Raw genomic sequence first — 20,147 nt, 5'->3', positions numbered from 1 at the left:
GTTTTTCTCTCTCCCCCTCTCTCCCCATCTCTCTCTCTCTCCCTCTCTCTCAAATAAATAAATAAATCTTTATTTTTTTTTTTTAAAAATGGGGGCAGGGAAAGAAGAGGTATTACTGCTGCCTTCTAGATCTCAGCTCTATCCAAGATACTACAGTTCCTCCACTCTTGTGAGGTGGCAAGGTATAATGTCTGGATCACAGAAATGCTTAAAAGCCGAGGGCACCTTGAGTCTGTGGAGGAAGTATTCATTCTCCAAATTCTCTTTTCATTGTTACTCTCTTCCTTTCAGATTTCCCTGTTGACTTCTGCAGTAAACCACCTCAAAGCTAACGTTAAATCAGCTGCAGACTTAATTAGCCTGCCTAGCACTGTAGAGGGCCTTCAGAAGGTAAGTGCTACATGTGGGCACTGAGATTAACTTATTGCTACAGCTTCTAACAAATCTTCTTTGAAAGCATGGCATTTGAAATCAGCTATTCCCAGAGGGCAGTAATCGAGTATATCACTGTGTTCTAAACAGTTCAGAACTTCTCTGTTTTGGTTTGGTTAGTTGGGCATTTAATTTGCAACAGGTGAGTTTAGTTGTTTTTGTCTTTTTTTTTTTTTTTTTTTTTTTTTTTTTTTTTTTTTTTTTTTTTTTTATGGATTTACACCTTTTTATTTGGCTCTCTGAATCCCGAGATTGCTGTTCTGGGGCTCCTAGAGGTTAACATACATGGGTTTGCTTCTCATCACTTGCATTCTCAATTCATCATCCACAGTGTCTTCATGAAAGCAGACCAACTGTAGAAGAGAGTTGCTCTAGATGGCTATTTTTTTTTTTATGGTTGACAAAGAAGTTTTTTAAAAACATAAGATTGATAATTGGGGAAAATGCAGAATTTCACAATTTAGGGTATAGTAAGTGTTGGCAAGGATATGGAGCAAAGGTAACTTTAAAACAGTCCTGCTAGGAGTATAATCTAGTACAAAGCATTTTGGAAAACATTAGATATTATTTTATAAAGGTAAAGGTGCACATCCTCTAAGTAATTCACTCTGATGTACCCTAAACTCTAGGGCCTAGGAAAAAATGATTTAGAACATTCATTTACTTGATCTCTAGGATTCAGGCACAGAGCAAGAGGCAGCAACCAACCAGACAAATAGTATACAGCAGTCGGGAGAGCTGGATGGGGAGAGTGGATGGGGGTAGGAAGGAAAGAAGTGTCCCTAATTGGGACACAAACAGCATTAACCCCTGTAGCAGGAAATGGAAGAAGGGATTCTGGAGTTAAGGGGACCTTAAAAAATGGGTGTCAAGGGCGCCTGGGTGGCTCAGAGGGTTAAGCCTCTGCCTTCAGCTCAGGTCATGATCTCAGGGTCCTGGGATCGAGCCCCGTATCGGGCTCTCTTCTCATCAGGGAGCCTGCTTCCCCCTCTCTCTCTCTGTCTGCCTCTCTGCCTACTTGTGATCTGTGTCTGTCAAATAAATAAATAAAATCTTTAAAAAAGAAATGGGTGTCAGATCTAAGATCTTTGACTTTTCAAAGTTAGTGTATAGAAGTTTGATTTGACTATATGCCAGGCTCTATAAACATATCAGTTGTTTCCACATGCAGAAACAGAACTTGCTACTTTATAGTCATTCCACCTGTGTGTGCTCAGTCTTCATAGTCTGCTATTTATCCAAGATGGTCATCTGCTTACAAGTTAAAAGTGGGGTCGGCGGGGTGATGATGGGAGTAGGGGAAGGCAAGGAAAGAACTGTGATGAGGCAAGTTCTTGCCATTATTCCCCATGGTCAAATGTTTAAAAGGTAGGCTTCTGCGGTCTTTAATACAGAAGCAACTATGGCAGTCTTGCATTAGAAAATGATACTGGTTTATTATATTAATTAATTCAGTAAACATTTGTGGAGCTTCCTCCAGTTTGTGCCAGGCACTTTGCTGTTGGTGAGAATACTAGTTCCAGGGTATTGCTCTAGAGTTCGCATGGCTCTGTCAGCTGCTTCCTTAAAAAAAAAAAAAAAAAAAAAAAAAATCTTAAACAAGAGCTTACTATCCTGCATCCTAATGGGCTCATACATCCAGCAAGGCGGGATTGTCTAACAGTAAATGTCTTTGAATGCCCATAGCTTCTCTAACAACAGAGCTCTCATACATAACACCCCAGCTTAGAGACTTCTACCTAGTGTGTTTTCTCTTTGGGAATCTGTACACTTAAAATGTCAGATACTACTTTTAATACAAGTGGCTCCATTTTGAAGTGGAAGATCTTCTCAAACACCTGACTTCAATGTATCTCATGATTCTTTTTTTTTAAGGTTTATTTATTTATTTGACAGATAGAGATGACAAGTAGGCAGAGAGAGAGGGGAGGAAGCAGGCTCCCTGCAGAGCAGAGAGCCCGATGCGGGGCTTGATCCCAGGACCCTGGGATCATGACCCGAGCCGAAGGCAGAGGCTTAACCCACTGAGCCACCAGGCGCCCCCTGATTTTTTTTTTTTTTTTTTTTTTTTTTTTTTTTTTTTAATTTCGAAATGTCATTTCTTGGTCTTTTGGGCTCTTGGCTGTCAGTATAATAAAAACAACCTTGGTTAAAAATACTAATGTATTTACCATAAAACTATAAAACTGGAATACCTGGGAGGCTCAGTCAGTTAAGCATCTACTTTTGGCTCAGGTCATGATCCCAGGGTCCTGGATCGAGCCCTTCATCAGGCTCCCTCTTCTTTCTCTGCCCCTCCCTCTGCTTTTGTGCACATGCTCTCTCTCAAATAAAAAAACAAAAACTTAAAAAAAAAAATAAAACTATGAAACTGCCAGTATATCTTAATAATAGGCCAACACCCACCAAATAGTCTTGTGGATGTTCTTTTAGGACAGGTCTTTTTAAAATGATGGTTTCTTGGGATGCCTGGGTGGCTCAGTTGGTTAAGCAGCTGCCTTCGGCTCAGGTCATGATCCCAGCGTCCTGGGATCGAGTCCCACATCGGGCTCCTTGCTCATCAGGGAGCCTGCTTCTCCCTCTGCCTCTGCCTGCCATTCTGTCTGCCTGTGCTTGCTCTCTCTCCCTCTCTCTCTGACAAATAAATAAATAAAATCTTTAAAATGATGGTTTCTGAATCATATTTTCCAAGTACCAGTCCACTTGGGCTTCTTAAGCCTAGTGAAGACTTGCATCTCATTCCACTCAGCAGTTGCTGGTGTGATTCTAAAGCAAAAGAGGAGCAAATGCTGCCAAATGGAAATTTTCCTTCATCTCTGCAACACTGGGTTTCCCAAAGCCAAAAATGGTTCTACCCATTGTCATTCAAAAGTCATCATTTGCTCCTGACACAGTAGCAGTATATCGTTAGCTGTGACCTTCTGCTACCTACCACATGGCTTGGTAAGGGCAGTTTGTGGGAGACCCTTATCAGTGGGTCCCAGATTTATGAACTAGTGTTTGTTTTTTAAGAAAAAGGTATGGTTTTTCTCTAGGAAAAGTCCTTTAAATTGGGAAAACTATATGTTTTATATATATATACATATGTGTGTATATATATATATATACACATACACATGTGTATGTATATATATATATATACACACACACATGTGTATGTGTATATATATATATATACACACATATGTATGTATATATATGTGTGTATTTTACATATACAGGTGACCCTGGAACTATGCAGTCCACTTCTATGGATTTTTTTTTTTTTTTTTGGTAGATAGAGTACAATACCATAAATGTATTTTCTCTTAGGATTTTCTTAACATTTTCTTTAGCTTTATGGTTAGAATATAATGTATAATACATATAATATATAAAATATGTGTTAGCAGTTTATGCTATTGGTAGGCGTCTGGTCAACAAGCTATTAGTAAAGTTTTGGGGGAGTTAGAAGTTACATGTAAAAAAGTTACATGTAGATTATCAATCGCAAAATTGAGCAACTGCATGGTTGAAGGGTCAACTGTATATCAACAAACGTGTAGTTTCCTATTAATTGTGTCTGCATAAGCTACATGAAATTCAGTTTGAAGAGACTTGAAATAATTAGAAACACTGAGCTTCTTTAGGTCAGTGTTTGATGTAAAATAAAATAACAGTGATAGACCACTGCATTCCTAAAAGAATGGCTTAAATGAAAAAGACTGAGAGTACCAGTATTGATGCATATATAAAGAACGGAATTCTCCTACACTGCTGGTAGGAATGTAAAATGGTATAACCATTTTAGAGCACATCTTGGCAGCTTTTTACAAAGTTAAGCATATATCTACCGTATGATTGGCCATTTACCTTCTAGGCATTAGGATGATGAAAAAGCATACAACAGAGAGAAATGAAAACACAGGCCCACATAAAGACTTGCACATGAATGTTGATAGCAGCTTTATTTGTACTAGTCAAATACTGAAAGCAACCTAAATGTCCATCAACAGGTGAGTAAACTCTGTTGTATCCATATGATGGAATGCTCAGCAACAAGCTAAGTGGCTACAACATGGATAAATCTTAAAATGTGAAGCTGAGTGAAAGAAGAAACAAAACCAAAACCCACATACTCACTCACTGGCCCTATTTATACAACATTCTAGAACATGCAAACTGATATGTGGTGGATCAGTGGCTGCCTGGAGGTGGGGGAGGGAAGAATCACAAAGGGGTCTAAGGAAACTTGGGCGATGGTTGTTCGTTATCTTGATCATGCTAATGGTTTCCTAGGTGTATATGTCAAAACTTGCCAACCTTTTTGAATATGTGCCGGTCATTGTGTACCAGTTACATCTTAGTAACACTGTTAGAAATTTCAAAAAGAAAAAGACACTGGCCTTACAACATATTTCTGTTCAGAGTGTAGCTACCATTGGCAACACTTTAAACAGTGTCCATCTTGCTGTGGAGGCAATACAGAAGACTGTGGATGAACACAAGAAAACCATGGAGTCACTGCAGAGTGACATGGTAAGGAAATCTACAAATGCTACAGGAAGTCAGCATTCTGCCTGCCCTCTTCCGTGTAATAGGAGTGATGCCATCTTCCCATTCATCTCAACAGACCTTACTATGCACCTTTTTAAAAGATATAATCTGTAAATTATACAGTCAAGGAGGATAAAATTAAAAGCTGAGTCTTCTGTGAACATAGTGGAGAAAGTAACAGCAGTAAGATACAGTTTGAGATGGAATGTATAGGAAGGAGAATGGAGTAGAAGGAAAGGGAAGTGTCACAAGTATTGATTGCTACATAACAAATCACCCTAAACTTAGTGGCTTAAAACAACACATTATCATTTCTCACTGTTTTGTGGGTCGGGAATTTGGACAGAACTCAGACTATGAAATGATGAGAGGCCAAGTGAAAAGGACTCTATAAATGAAAGGCTATTTGGGATGTTCTGGCACTAGCCAGACACTCAGTTGAATGCAGCTGTGTGTGTGTGTGTGTGTGTGTGTGTGTGTGTGTGTGTGTGTGTATGTGTGAAAGAGAGAGAGACTTGAGCCTGCACCATGTGAAACAGAAGAATACCCCCACCCCCTGAGCCCAGTCAACCCACGAATCATGGCAAATAATAAATTGCTTTAAGCCACAAAGTTTGGGGATGATTTGTTATGCAGCAGCAGATAAGTGAGACAGAAGCAAACCCCTGCAGTGCTCAGGAATTGTTTTCAAATGTCTCTTCATGTTGTGTGGGTCTAAGTGGTCTATACTCATTCAGAGGCCTTATCAATCATGGGGCAGAGTACTCTGTCCCGTGAAAGATTTACAAAGGGAGAAAAGGATGGCATAGCCCTCGCCTTGCTGGGGAGATGAGTTATATGTTCATGAAATCAGAACTGTTCAAGGCACACAAAAGTTCCCCAGCTTTTCCGCTAATTTCTAGGTCTAGCCCACATACTCTTTTCCAGCTTTGGAGTTTCAAGTTTAAACTGGGCAAATTGTACCAAGGAGATCTGGGTTATATTAGAGCTCCAGAAGGTCTAGAAGGGGTTTTTCATTTCTTCTAAACAGGTACTCCTCACTGATATTTAATGGGGCTGACCCAGAGGAACAGACATTGAGCTAGTGTTCAGACACTCTGGATTCCAGTTCCACCTCTGCTGCTGAGTAACAGTGGGGTACATAATAATCTCAATAATTTTTTCATTACTCTTATGTTAATATCTTGAGCATTTTCTCAAAGTAATAAATATTTTCCAAAATACATGTGTTTCCTAAGTCAAAAATTCATGCTCTAGATCATTGGGTTTTTTCTCCCACCTCTCTTTTTTCTTTATTGTTGCCTTTTGTTTCTTATAAAAGGAGGGTTGATAAATGTCTAGGATTTCAAATTTCAGGGAAAACTGTTTATTTTCCCTAATTGCATTCTGGTATAATTAAATCTGCGTCTTTTAAACTTCCATGGTTGCCAATGGTAATCCTCGCCACTGGCACATTTTATACTAAGTCATAGATACGAGCTCTGAAAGATTAAGCCATCCAAAGTTTTTCCACTAGAGGAAAAAAGTGTATATCAATGTGTTATACTTCAGTCTCTGCCAAGAGAGACTTTAGCAGCGGGAAGGAGATGGGAAGGGAAGGGTAACACTCAGACATAAATCTTGGCATGTGCTGTAAAAGCTGAAAAATGAATAATGTGTATGATTGGTTGTTGTACTTAGAGCCCAAGGCTAGTGGTTACATGTCTGGCTATTCCTTGAGTGCACAAACCTCTTTAGTCCTGGGGAAGTGATGACACTAGCCAGGTCCAGACTGAGTTGGCCCCTGGGAGGTTCTAGTGATTCTGTAGTTGATCTGGGAGTATGGGTAATAGAGGAGAGAAGGACTGGTTCTGGGGAGTTCATTCCATTCAGAGACAAGAAACAGACTAGGCAGATCTCGGTTCCCTGATGTGTCTGGGTGCTGCTGGTCCAGTCCATGCTTCAGGCTGGCATTCCCAAAAGAATCTGCTGCCCTTGGAGCCTAGCACAAGACTGGTCACACTGTAGACTCCTGGGAAATAATTATTGATTAATCTGTGAATGCCCCCTCTGGGAAACTAGAACATCCTAGGACCATCCCAGATGGTTAAGTAGGCCTGGTAATTAGTTGTTGCCTATACTAACCTCCATTTCTGTTAACAGAATCGGCACTTCTTGAAAGAGACCAGTGGAAGCAACCAGCTCATTCCATCACCTTCAGCTACATCAGAATTTGACAATAAAACCTACAGTGAGAATTTGAAACAGGTACTTTTCTGTTTCTGGCTTAACTCCCTGTGCCCACAGTGGACTTTGGGGGCTGCCTGAATAATTGGGCTCAGTGTTGTCACGCCTCATCCCAGGCATATATTTGCCTGCCTGAGAGCTGAGCAGACAGCAATGTGTTTTGCTATCTTAGGAATCCAAGATGCCATCCTGGCTCTTCTTTGGCACTCTGCTTTTTTCCCCTGCATGTCAATCAGTGGAGTAAATTCCTTTTCACATCTTGGAAGACATAGGATAGCCAAATTATCCTGAAACTGTTTATGAAAAGTAACAATCTGGGCAAGTTAACATTTCTAAAATGTTGGAAAGCATATCCCTGGAAGTCAAGATTTTCTAAAGACAGGAGGGAAAACGCTATTGAATTCAGAATCACATTAAAGAGAATAAAGGCAATCTTCACTAAGAAGAATTCCTGTCCTGAGTTTAATGCCCTCTAAAACCTATAGTCATCATTCCTTTTTAAGTGGCGATCAGTACTAGAGGATGTCAATAAAAATAATTGAATCTTATACTAAATAATGCACTACTTGTTATGGTTTTGCTACATGAGCCAATTCGGTAACTGGTATTGTTCCTAAGGTAGTTTTGTTCTGACAAATTAGGTTAATAGGCGTTTCAGTTAATAACCCAGCAAGCTTTCCTGCCAGCAGGTGAGGTAAACATTGGGAAATCACTTTCCAAGCTCTCAGCTTTCTGGGACCAGAGAGTGAATCATGTAGGTAGTCCCCTTTCCCCTCTTGTCTAGCTGAGGTCAAACAATTCCAGAGGGAGTGACTTGGAGCAATTTAGAGTGGAGGAACAAAGCCAAGACAGACAATCAATGGTCTAAAACAGGAAAAGGAGTTTACTTCAGTAACGTGACATAGTAATGGTTGTTTAGTGCTCCTGGCCTGCTTGTCGAGTGTATGTCTTTAGCTGGATTCCACAATTTGATTTATTTCCACTCCAGGATATCCTGTACCTTCACAACTCTTTAGAGGAGGTAAACAGTGCCCTAGTTGGGTACCAGAGGCAGAATGATCTTAAACTCGAGGGGATGAATGAGACAGTCAGTAACCTTACCCAGAGAATCAACTTGATAGAAACAGATCTTGTTGCTGTGAGCACGGTAGAAAAGCAAGCGAACCTGTCCCTCAGCATGGTAAGCCTTTTTGGATCCTTTGTGGTATGTTCTGTGTTGCAGTGTGTTTTGTCTGTACGTGGATGACACTCCACAGACTTTTCAGATCCAGCCCCCTGGCATGTTTGAGAGGCTACGTGTTCATACCATGCTTCACACTAGCTTTGTGATAAAGAGTGGCACAGGCAGAGTTAGCCCTGATCTGGAAGGGGAGGTGTGAAGGAGGAGTTGCATGGCTTGCCAGGGCCACACCACAAGTCACTGGCAGGAATGACAAGCCTCCTGTCATGTTACCAGTGACCAGTCTGATGGGGAAGCTCTGGCACATACTTCCAAGGGAGGTCTTCTTGCTCTTTTTTAAGTTGGTAAGGGTGGGAGCATTGACAGTGACAATGACTAAAGAATCTTTTGCCATTGCTTTTAGCCTGAACTTGACTTTCAGATTTATCCTGCTTGGTCTGCATGTTAGGGTGAACCTTTTACATGTAACGCAGGAAAGCCATTTAAAACGGACCAGACCAGCTCCTCCACTTGAGAGATCATTGAGTCCATCCTCTCATTTTACACAAGCATACTAAGTAACCTAAGTCACTGATGCTGGCAGACCGTGGGTTTTACTGGTTTTCATGTTATTGTCAATAAAATGTGTGCTTTTTAATCCCCTTCATATGGACTTTGTGCTGGGATCCACAGGGATTATTTTTTTTTTTTTAGATTTTTTATTTATTTATTTGACACACACAGAGACATCACAAGTAGGCAGAGAGGCAGGCAGAGAGAGAGGGGGAAGCAGGCTCCCCGCTGAGCAGAGAGCCCGATGTGGGGCTCAATCCCAGGATCCTGAGATCACGACCTGAGCCGAAGGCAGAGGTTTAACCCACTGAGCCACCCAGGTGCCCCTCCACGGGGATTATTTTTTAAATAGCTGCAAGCCCCACCCTTAAAGATGTCCTGCAGCAAAGACACAGGCATATGTAAAGAAATGCAAACCTAAAACAAGAAATTATACCATAAATGGGAGGAAAGTAGCAGAGCTAGAAGCAAGCCCACAAGGAAAATTGAAGCCTGGCACCCAGACATCAGGTTGTGAGCCGGCTCAGCCACAGTGGAGCCGTGGCAGCTTGCTTGGAGGGTGGAATCAGAAGACCTGTTCCCCCTCCTGCTTTACAAAGGTGTGTCATATACTGCAAAGCTGGGAAGATTAAAGGAGCCTTATTTTATTTTATTATTATTTTTTTTTTTTTAGATTTTCTTTATTTGACAGAGAGAGACCGAAGGAGAGGGAACACAAGCAGGGGCAGAGGGAGGGGGAGAAGCAGGCTTCCCGCTGAGCAGGGAGCCTGACTCAGGGCTCGATCCCAGGACCCTGGGATCATGACCTGAGCAGAAGGCAGGCGCTTAACGACTGAGCCACCCAGGCGCCCCAAGGAGTCTTATTTTAAAAAGCACTTTTGAACTCTGCTAAGTCGGGGCTAGGAATTTGGGGTGATTTTATGAGTTAGTAGGCCTTGAAGGTTTTCAAGGCTCACAGTGAGGACTTTCTGCCCCAAGCTGCCCGTCCTGTCCCTCTCCTCTCCACTTTTTTTTCCTCCAGAGAGGAAATTGTTGGTAGTACCATTTGTCCTGCTGTGTCTTCCAGCAGCATCCTACCTAGCATACTTCTGGGTGTAAGTCCTCTCGCTGTTTATGCTTCAGAAGTTTTAAGGTTTGTGAAGCACCAGTTTCAGCTTTGTATCTCAGCAACATTTCTCCCTCCCCTCTCATTCGCCTACTGGTATTTCTGTTGAAAGTACTCTGAGAACCTTTAAAGAAGTTTGACCAATTTGTTTTTAAAGTGTTAGATGTTGTTTAAGTTTTAATGTTTGCCTTTAATCTTGTTGTTTTTACCCTTTAAGATGGATGAAAGAGCCACCACTCTGAAAAGAGAGTCCTTGCATCAAGTGACCAACAAACCAGATACATTAAAAACCCAAAGCATCAAGGTATATAAGGGGGGCTTATTTTGAGGTAAAAATGATGCAGTATTATCTCCATGCTTTTGAAGGGTGCCTGGCCGGCTCAGTTGGTAGAGCGGGCAGCTCTCGATCTCAGGATTATGAGTCCAAGCCCCACATGGAGCATAGAGGTCACTTAAAAACAAACCACACCAGCATCTTTGTGCTTTTGAGCTACTGTTTCTTTCTCAAAATGAGCACTTTGGTCTCCCATTGGCTGCAACTTCAAGACAAAGTGGTAAGTAAATTAGTATATTAGTGACCAAGGGAGTATTTTATCAGGCATCTGCCCTGTGCCTGGCCATTGCAAGGAATTGGGGTGACCACAGTGAACAGGACAGACATGAGACCTTTATTTTGGTAGAACTTAAAGTCAGAAAATCATTAATACCTAATTGAACAGATAATTAGTTAAGCAAGAATATGATATGTGCTACAAAGGAAAAATACAGGGTATGATGAAGATGTTAGCAGGGACCAGGAAAGCTTCCCTAAGGAAATGAATTTTTTTTTTAAGATTTTTTTATTCATTTATTTGTCTGAGGGGGGCGGGAGTGCACAAGCAGGAGAGGGAGAAGCTCCCCAGCAAGGAGCCCGATGTGGGACTCCATCCAAGGACCCTGGGATCATGACCTGAGCAGAAGGCAGACACTTAACCAACTGAGACACCCAGGCGTCCCAGGAAATGACTTAATCTAAGAGAGTAAATTATCTGTACTCATGACAAAGAATAGACGTGGAGATCATCGAAAACTGGTGTCTAATCAGCATTTATTTTTAGTTTGCTGACTCAGTACATACATAGTCCATTTAAGCCCCAGCCCATTCCTTTCACCTTGTCCCTTCCCCTGTTTTTTTAAGTTCTTACCTGATAGATTGTCAAGGTAAGGCAATCTGTGATATGCTTTGATATCCCAGGAAAGAAAGTTTATTTGCAACATTCTCTGTGATTAGAGTGTTAATATTATAAGATATGGACTAGGATAAAGTGAAAGCCAGGAAGATTGTGGCTGAGTGACTAAAATACCATCTGAGATGCCCATTGTATGTGAGGAGCTCAAGGATATGAGGTTCAGAGGAAATGCACTTGGAAATGAACCATAGTACAGGCAGTTTTCAATGTAATACTTTCTATCTATATTCGTTCTTCTTTAACTGTTTCATATAGTCTAGAAATATTAAGATTTTAATGCTTTGTGAGCTAGGCTTTTGTTGAATTTTCTAACTGCTTCTGCACAAAAATAAATAAAAATAATCCACCTGGGGAATGACAAGAAAAATCAAAGATCCATATGTAAATGTTGAGCACAAAAAGTAACAGGTGGTGGGGCTGCCTGGGTGGCTCAGTGGGTTAAGCCTCTGCCTTCAGCTCAGGTCCTGATCTCAGGGTTCTGGGATCGAGTCCCACATCTCTGCTAGGCAGGGAGCCTGCTTCCTCCTCTCTCTCTCTCTCTCTCTCTCTCTCTCTCTGCTTGTGATCTCTCTCTCTGTCAAATAAATAAAATCTTTAAAAAAAAAAAAAAAGTAACAGGTGGTTATTGCTGAGATTCATAATGATATCAGCAACAGTCCAGATTTTAATAGTAAACCTCAGAATCATATGCAGCTCTTATACATTTTTTGCCTAAATTTCCTGGTTTTGTTTTCAGACTCTTTATGTTTTAAACTGTCATCCCAGTGTGTTGGTCCCTTTGTCCTAAGCATCCCTCATCTAGGCATCCCAACTGGATGTAATTCCTCTCTAACTGCTTTGTAATTCAAGTATTTAGTACCTAGCTTTAGTCAACTGTGTCCATATATTAGCTCCTTAATAAACCAAGAGTGGTCTTCTCTATAGTAGTTATGAGAGGAGAAATAATTAAATGAAAGAAACATGTAATAAGTCGGTGGTCTAATTGAATATAAGATCAGGACGTTTCACACTAGACTGAGCAGTTTAAAAAGCCTAAGCCTCATAAAACCAGACTTCTCTCTTTTTTTTTTTTTTTTTAAACAATTAAATGTATTTCTTATATGCCACTTGGATCATCCTGGGAATGAGAAAGGGCATAGAGAAGAAACTTTTTAAAAAGATAAAAGTAAATCAATGAAATAGGAATTTCGCAGTTCCTTTTGCGTGTTTTCAGCAGTTCCTGCCACCAGTTGAATCCTCACTGTGGGGGGAGAGAAGGAAAAGCCAGGATTGGTTGTTTTTTTTTCTTAAGGTGATAAGAGTGTAATGCTGTTCCTAAATTTGTTTAGTCACAAGGTGAAGTAAGATATCAGGAAAATTATTTAGTGTGAAATAGTTCCTAGAAAATAATATCTACTCATTTAGGAAATGGGTGTTGCATGGCCACTGAGCAAGGGTACATTTCCTTTACTGCTGACACATGCATGCCTTCCCCCATCAGCCAAATGTTCACAGTGAACCAGGTCATCTGTCGCATAATGTTCCCCTTAATGGTCTAGCCTCAAATCCTGCTAGGCCCTTATCAACTCTGAGTACCAAAGGTGTCTCTAGTATTTGTTGATTTATTCTTTTATTACTTTTAGTAGGGAACATACTGGAAGTCAAGCACTACATGCTAAATAGGCTCTGGGAATGTAATGAAGAATCAGATAAGGTCTTATTTCCACCTTAAGCCTTTTGTGATCTTTATTTTGGGCAGAAAGAAGATAGTTCAGATTCTCAAGTATCCAAGCTAAGAGAGAAACTGCAGCTGATCAGTGCTCTCACAAACAAACCTGAGAGCAACAGGCCTTCAGACACTGCTGACAAAGGTGAGATACTCAGGGCTGGCTCCTAAATATTTTATGCAGGCTTGGGCAGCTTGCCTCCCACACAGGGAGTGGGGAAAGGTGTTGTAGCAGGACCGATCAAACTGAGGGAATGATGCCTGAGTGCATCGACATGAAGCTGATACACTTTGGTTTCATTTAGAAAAAGCCCATTTTGTACATGATTTGTATTCCAGTCTATTAAGGAAAGAATGGGTAATGTTTAGCTTGAAATAGACTTCTCCATGCTGTCTGCATCCAATTATAGGCAAAAATGTAACTGTCATAGCGTATATTAAACCAGGCCTAAATGTTGTTTACGGAGTCTTTTCATTACTCTAAGTGCATAAAATTTACTTAAAAATGAATATTAGTCCTTCTGAAAAACCATTAACAAATAATGATAAGTAGGATCATAGTTGGAAAGGCCCTTGGCTCTAGGTAGGAACATACCCAATCAATATTAGCCCCAAGGATGTAACTGGACTGGGTTGGCCTTGACCCCCACTCCCTGCAAATACTTTTTCATTTGGGGGAAAGCATTCAACCTCTCTTACTCTCTTTAGGATGGGGGACACTACAATGGGATGCCTTGTTCTAACATCACATTGCATAATCGTATGAAAGCCCTCTTTCCACACCAGCTGATCTGGTGGCACATACCCCAGATCAGGCTTATGGTATGGCTCCTGGGATATGAAATATCTAGTGCTGTTCTCACTTGCAGCTTGAACTCAGCATGTCAACCTATAAATGCTAACTTGTACTGTAAGAGTTTCCCGTGGGCTTCCCACAGCTTAAACCTAATGTTATATGATACTGATTGATCTTCACTTGTCCACACAACATATCTCACTCCATGCCTTGAGCTTCATGTAGTCACTGTGCTACTTAATTCTCAACTATTACTCTTAAATTAAGTACATACGCAATTGCCCTAAAAAGTAACCTTCAGAATTCATTTAATATAGTGTCAGATTTGATGATGCTACAGCGGTATGTGTTTGTTACAGAGCAAGTACAGAGTTTCACATCAAAGCCGTCGGCGTCGCCAAAATTTCCACAGTCTCTTGGAGGTCAAACTGAGAAAGCTGTGCAGCTAAGACCTATTGCCCTACCAGGAATTTCTAGCATTGAAGGTAAATTTTTATACCATGGAGTAATAGGGAAAATGTTCAAAGCTAAAACTTCGTAATTTTTTTAACTTATAAGAAAAAGAATCCTATCTGACATTGACTGAGTACTTCCTGTGAGCCAGATATTTGATATACTGTGCCACATCATATAATCCCGTTAGCAGTCCTGGGAACATAAGTATTTTCATGTGTTACACCCATTTTTCTCGATAGGAAGACTGCCTAAGTCCACAGAGCACACAATGGACTGAGGCAGAATTTACACGGAGACAGTCTGACACCGAAGTTTGCACTCTTAACCAGTGCATTAGAGAGCCTTCATTCCTTCAGTGAATGCCTAATTAGACCCAGTGATCAGCACTGAATATACAGTTTAAGATACGATCTCACTCTCCTCAAGGATATGAGTTTAGTGGAGAAGGCAAACAGGCAACCACAACACTGTGAGATTAGCGAAGTCCAAGTTGACCCTGTTTGCTAAGGCCTTCCAAAAATGAGGGTCCTTTGGCTGAAAATCAGAAAGATAAATATTAGTAGGAAGGAGATGATTCGCAGTAAACGAGTCTACCTTGCCTCCAGCATTGTATGTGCTGTCCTTCATTGTGCTGCTGAGTCTCCTGATCTTGCATTTGCCAACTGCCTATAAAATCACCCATTCCCACCCCCCTACCTTTGCTGGGCTCTCCACCTTAACTTAGGTGTCGTTCCACCAGGAAACATTATCTTACCTCCTAGGAGTGGATTAGGTGCTTCCCGTGTATGCCCTCTTAGAATATTTTATATTTACCCCTGTTTAGCACATGTCACTCTGTTGGCATGTAATTTCCTGGGAAGATAGAAAATTAACTTTACTCCCAGCCTCTAGCATAGTGCCTGGTACACGTATTTGTTAAGTGAATGAATTATCTACAGTCTATAATTAATGCTTAAAGCATAGAAGACTTTCATTTATATTGCCATATAAATGCAATTACTTTTTCCCCTTATCCCCAGTTTTTTTTTTTCTCTATATTTTCTGGGGAGACAGAGTGTTAAATTGTTTATTTTTCAATACAAGTATCTCCTCCCACTTGCTGTTTATTACATCAAGAATTGATGAGAATGAATGGAAGAGAGACTGTTAGAGCAGATTAAGAAATAGCCATCTTAACACTTGTATTTCAATCTCTAACATAGGCATTATGTACTTTGGATGACTATACTTTTGAAATGACCCAAAGCAGCAATAAGATTTTTATTTGACTACTACTACCAATTTTATAAGCTCATGCCCCATATACACAAAAAACATTTTCCAGCTAGCCACTTGGTGGCAGGCAGTCCCACCTGCTTTTTCTGGCTTTCCGAGCTTTTGAGATTTTCCTGCCACTTCTCTGGATCTGTCTCAGGACTGAAAGCAGGACCTTCTTCAAAAGCTCACCACCTCATCCCCCCAGGCCATTTCCATTCTTCCTAAGTACCAAACAGCAGGAGGCCTATAGAATCTAGGTGTGGGGTTGACTAAATGAAAAGAGGAGAAGGGTTTAGTGAAGAATTCTAAAGAAACAGAAGCCTCATGACTATCTTCTAGTATTAGAGACTAAATCTATTAAGTCAGTCATTCTGTGGGGACATAATCAAGTCCTTTTAAAATATTATGTAAGTAATCGGCCTTCCTAAGTGTTCATTATGAGGCCTTGGAGAAAATACCAGAAGAGACTATTGATAGAAACTGTCCAGTCTTGTTTGTTGGCTCAAATAATATCTTCGAAATCTGAAAGAAGCTACAGATCAACGGGTGATACTACTCTCTCTCAGCTGGGAGAGAGAGAAATAGCACACAGGTGCCTGATGCTTTATATATACTGTATGTATCACTTCGAAAAGATCTGTAGTCCTCTGCCTTTTCTTTTTAATTGAGATAGAATTCACATACCATAGTAATCACCCTTTTAAATAATTCACAGTTTTTAGTATATTCACATGTTGTACAACCATCACCACCATCTAATTCCAGAACATTTTTTATCATCCTGGAAAGAAATCCTATATGCATTAAACATTAAATCGTCACTCCCTACTTTCCCACCCACTAGCCCCTGGCAACCACTAATCCTTCAACCAAAATTTGGGTTTGCCTGTTCTGGGTATTTCATATAATTGGAATCATATGATCCATAGCCTCGTATCCATGCTTCTTTCAACATGCTTCTTTCCCTTAGCATAATGTTTTCAGGGTCCACCCATGTTGTGGCCTGTAGCAGTGTTTCATTCCATTATATGACCAAATAATATTCCATCGTATGGATATACTACATTTTATCCATTCATCGGTTGATGGACATGTGAATTGTTTCTACTTTTTGGCTAGTAGGAATAATGCAGCTCTGAACATTCATGTACAAGTGTTGATGTGGGGATATGTTTTCATTTCTTTTGTGTATATACCTAGGAATGGAATTGCTGGGTCATATGATAACCCTGTTTTGACTAACAGTATGCCATAGTTTGTTTTACAGGCTCAGCTCCTATCATTAGCTTTTAAGGCTTCTCCAGTCCTTTTTACCCATTCAGCAGAAGAATAGAATCTGCAAATCTAAAAGGAAAGCCGTGGACAGAGAGAATGCCAGCCCATTCATTTCTCTCTGTGATTATCTGCCACTGCTTCTATTTTGGAAGGATAGTTCCAGTGTTCCTCTTGTTCTTTTTTAAAAGATTTTATTTACTTATTTGTCAGAGAGAGGGCTGAAGCATGGAGAGCAGCAGGCAGAACAGGCAGAGGAAGAAGCAGGCTCCCCACTGAGCAAGGAGCCTGATGTGGGGCTCCATCCCAGGGACCTGAGCCGAAGGCAGATGCTTAATCGACTAAGCCACCCAGGTGTCCCTGTTCCTCTCATTCTTAAAGGGTCAAGAATTCATCTGATTCAGTGAGATAGTAAGCCTTACCTTTTAGAAACAAAGTCCGCAAAATAGCTTTTAGTGCTTTGCATTCAACTGAGATTACTTTTTGAACTGTTGAGTAAATTTAGCTATATGTATAGACATAAACATTTTTTTGTAATTCCTTTTTAACAGATCTTCAGGATTTATTCCACAAGACTGGCCAGGACATGGATGGGAAGCTGACCTACCAGGAAATCAGGAACTCCTTAGGTTCTAGTGTGCCGGAACTAGAGACTTTGAGAGCATTTGATTCTGATGACGATGAAAGATACTCTTTCCTGGAGCTAAGGGTAGCTTTAGGTGTCTAGCCTCATCAGGCATATTTTAGAAATGGGTATATACCCAGGACTACCAAACATCTACTCACCTAACACAAACAACCCTTTTACTTACCCATCGATCCTCCAGTCCTCCAGACTACTGTAGCAGACACATTGCCACCTTTTAACTTGTTTGAAAAGCTATAAAGAAAAGTTATTTTTTTAAAAAAGGCCATTTTACCTATATGATATTCAGAAATCTATGATTTCCTAATGCCAATAAGATCTTAATTTCAAAATTGCCAGGAAAAAAAAGTCAGGCCCTCTTTTTCTTTTCTCTTTCCTTTTTAAATTTTTTTTTTTTTTTTAGGGAAGGAGACCTTCTCTTTTAAAACTGGAAAATGTGTATATAGAGAGACTAAGCCACCTTTTATATTTCACATAAATTTGCCTTAAATTAGCTGCACTTTATACAGACTCAGAAAATGTCTTTCTTTTAAAAGCTAGACCTTTTCTGTTTGTAAATATTTAAAATGAAAGAAAGAATTGTGCATATTTTGTGGGACGTCAGTAGAATGCCTTGAAACAGGCTGTGAACAAATGACTTGTTAATTAAAAATCACTAATGTGGTAACAGCTAAAACTATGTCCATGTCTCCTTAAGGTACCTCCTTCAGGTGCTGCTGTGGGGTTTGGCCTGGAAGCTGGAGGACCAGATATGGGGAGGTGACCCTGTCAGGACTGTGCTGCCTCCAGGCTCAGGAAAGTAAGAGTCTGGCTCTTTGTTGCTGTACCCTCAGCTGATCCCAACCTGTGAACCAGACAAGTCTTGTTGGGGGTTTTTCTCACTTTTAATCCTATTTCAGGGTTTCTGAGCATAAACAGTTCTGCAGTGGGGAGCTGCATTTTCCCCACTGAGTGAGCTACGTTGTCTTCCCCCACCCACCCACTGAACCCTCTCTCAGCTGTAGCTGGCTGCCACCTCTGGCCCAGCCTCCATTCTGAATGGCAGGTCTGTGCTCCTCCGCTCACTCTCTCCACCTGGCTGCCCAGGTGGGGCTTTAGGGGATAGCTTTGCCCCTCATTGTAACCCAGGAAACCCCTTGACATTTCGCCTGGAGGCTTACCAAGAAGAACTTCGTATGTTCTTCTGTGGGCTCTGCTGTGAAATGCAGCACATGAAATCAGGTCAGGTTCCCTTACAGTTGTCAGCTCAAGGAGCTAGAGGCATTCTGTCCAGAGGATGCCGAACAGTATCAAGCAGGGGGCATCACATGATGGTAGCAAGTTTTTTCAAATCTCATAACAAGCATGTGCAATACTCTTTCCTTTGAATACTTCCATGGGTCTGGTACAAAAGGTCCCCAGACTGGAAGGAACCACATCTCCGTGTCACCTGTGTGTGTGTGTGTGTGTGTGTGTTTGTGTGTGTGTGCTGTGCTGTTCTTAGAAACAGGCCTTGGGCAACACAAAAGGAAGAACTTTGTGGAACTTAACTGTTCTGTAGACCAAGTCAGGGAGAAACTAGAGCTTTCATGGCACAGACTTCTTTAGTAGAGCTCGTTTCCATTTTAACTTCATCCAAGTTGCCCTGTTACCCAGGGATGCCATTGAGCACCTTCAAACATTTAAGGGCTGGTTTTTTCTTTATGTGGTGTTCAGTTTAGTGTTGACTAACTTTGATTTTTTTTTTTCTGAAAGGATGAACATTTAGTTAAAGCAAGATGAAGTCTTTTCCCATGAATGTGTCTGCTTACCTCACAATGGCTTGTGTTTCTCTCTTTAAAAAAAAAAAAAAAAAAAATTTTTTTTTTTTTTTTTTTTTTTGCCTATTGAGCTCTTTCTCTTTCTTAGAAAGGTTAAAATATAGCATAAAATTAGCCTGGCACTTTAGGTAACTTGAAGACAACTCTTTTTCTTCTGGCTGCCTTCCATGAACACCCCCTCCCCTTTTAAATATATATACCCTTACAGATTTTGTAACAACCAAATAAAATTCTAGCAATAAATTGAATTATACTGCTATATTTGTATATATTGTACCATAAATAGTATGTCTGTACCTGGAAGGTATTTTTTTGAGAACTGATTTATATGAAATATACTTGAGGGTAATGTAGCTTGTCCATTTTAGTTTCAAATTCTTATTCATAGGCAGATACTCTGAGGACCCCTTAACTCTTTGTGGTCTGTACTTTTCTTTTGTATCAGATAGCTCCACCTGGAGAATTCACTTTTGTTTTTCAGTTTCTCAGCTGTTCGCCCCCACCTCGAGCTCATCTGGCTGGCATAGTCCTGAAGCCCGCTGGACTTCCTGTCGCCTTTGGCAGAGGTGTTCCGGCCACACTCTCAGACTGTGAATATCCTTGCCGTGCCACTGCCCTAGCTTCCAGGCAGAACGAGGGCATCTGGAACTCTTGTTCCAGGTTGAGGAGATTCATTGGCTTAAAGAGTTTGACGAACCTATTCTTCAGTGACAATTTGGGAGTTTTCTTTGGAAGTTGTCTTAACTTCCCTAACCTGTGACTTGAGCTGTACTCAAGCCTCTTTGCCTCATGTCTCAGCTCTGAGAGGAAGATTGGGTTTTGGTGTTTGTTTTAAATACTTTCACCTTTTCACCCTGGCAGCTCCTCCTGCTGCTTTCCTAAGTGACCCAAAGCATGGCTTCTCGGTCCTTTTTTTTTTTTTTTTTTTTTTTTTTTTTTTTTTCTTTTTTTTATTG

The 20,147-nt window shown here is 40.7% G+C and overlaps 1 protein-coding gene across 2 annotated transcripts in view; it reads left to right on the top strand.

Annotated features, from left to right (window-relative positions):
- LOC111143420 (EF-hand calcium binding domain 14) overlaps positions 1-18,071 on the top strand; it is a 35,727-nt gene extending 17,656 nt beyond the window's left edge. The window contains exons 4-11 of one of the 2 annotated variants that reach the window (XM_022497151.1): positions 292-390; positions 4,840-4,950; positions 7,111-7,215; positions 8,183-8,374; positions 10,249-10,335; positions 12,999-13,110; positions 14,121-14,246; positions 17,298-18,071. In XM_022497151.1, the coding sequence (XP_022352859.1) occupies positions 292-390; positions 4,840-4,950; positions 7,111-7,215; positions 8,183-8,374; positions 10,249-10,335; positions 12,999-13,110; positions 14,121-14,246; positions 17,298-17,473 (1,008 nt within the window). In that variant the 3' untranslated portion in view covers positions 17,474-18,071. The remainder of the gene's footprint in view (positions 1-291; positions 391-4,839; positions 4,951-7,110; positions 7,216-8,182; positions 8,375-10,248; positions 10,336-12,998; positions 13,111-14,120; positions 14,247-17,297) is intronic. The other variant, XM_022497152.1, reaches the window with a different exon arrangement.
- The last annotated feature ends 2,076 nt before the right edge of the window (positions 18,072-20,147 follow it).

The sequence above is a fragment of the Enhydra lutris genome, unplaced genomic scaffold (assembly GCF_002288905.1).
Source record: "Enhydra lutris kenyoni isolate GAN:26980312 unplaced genomic scaffold, ASM228890v2 scaffoldscaffold9, whole genome shotgun sequence".
NCBI lineage: Eukaryota > Metazoa > Chordata > Mammalia > Carnivora > Mustelidae > Enhydra > Enhydra lutris.
The sequence above is the reverse complement of the archived record's forward strand: the minus strand, read 5'-3'. Positions and strand labels throughout refer to the sequence as shown.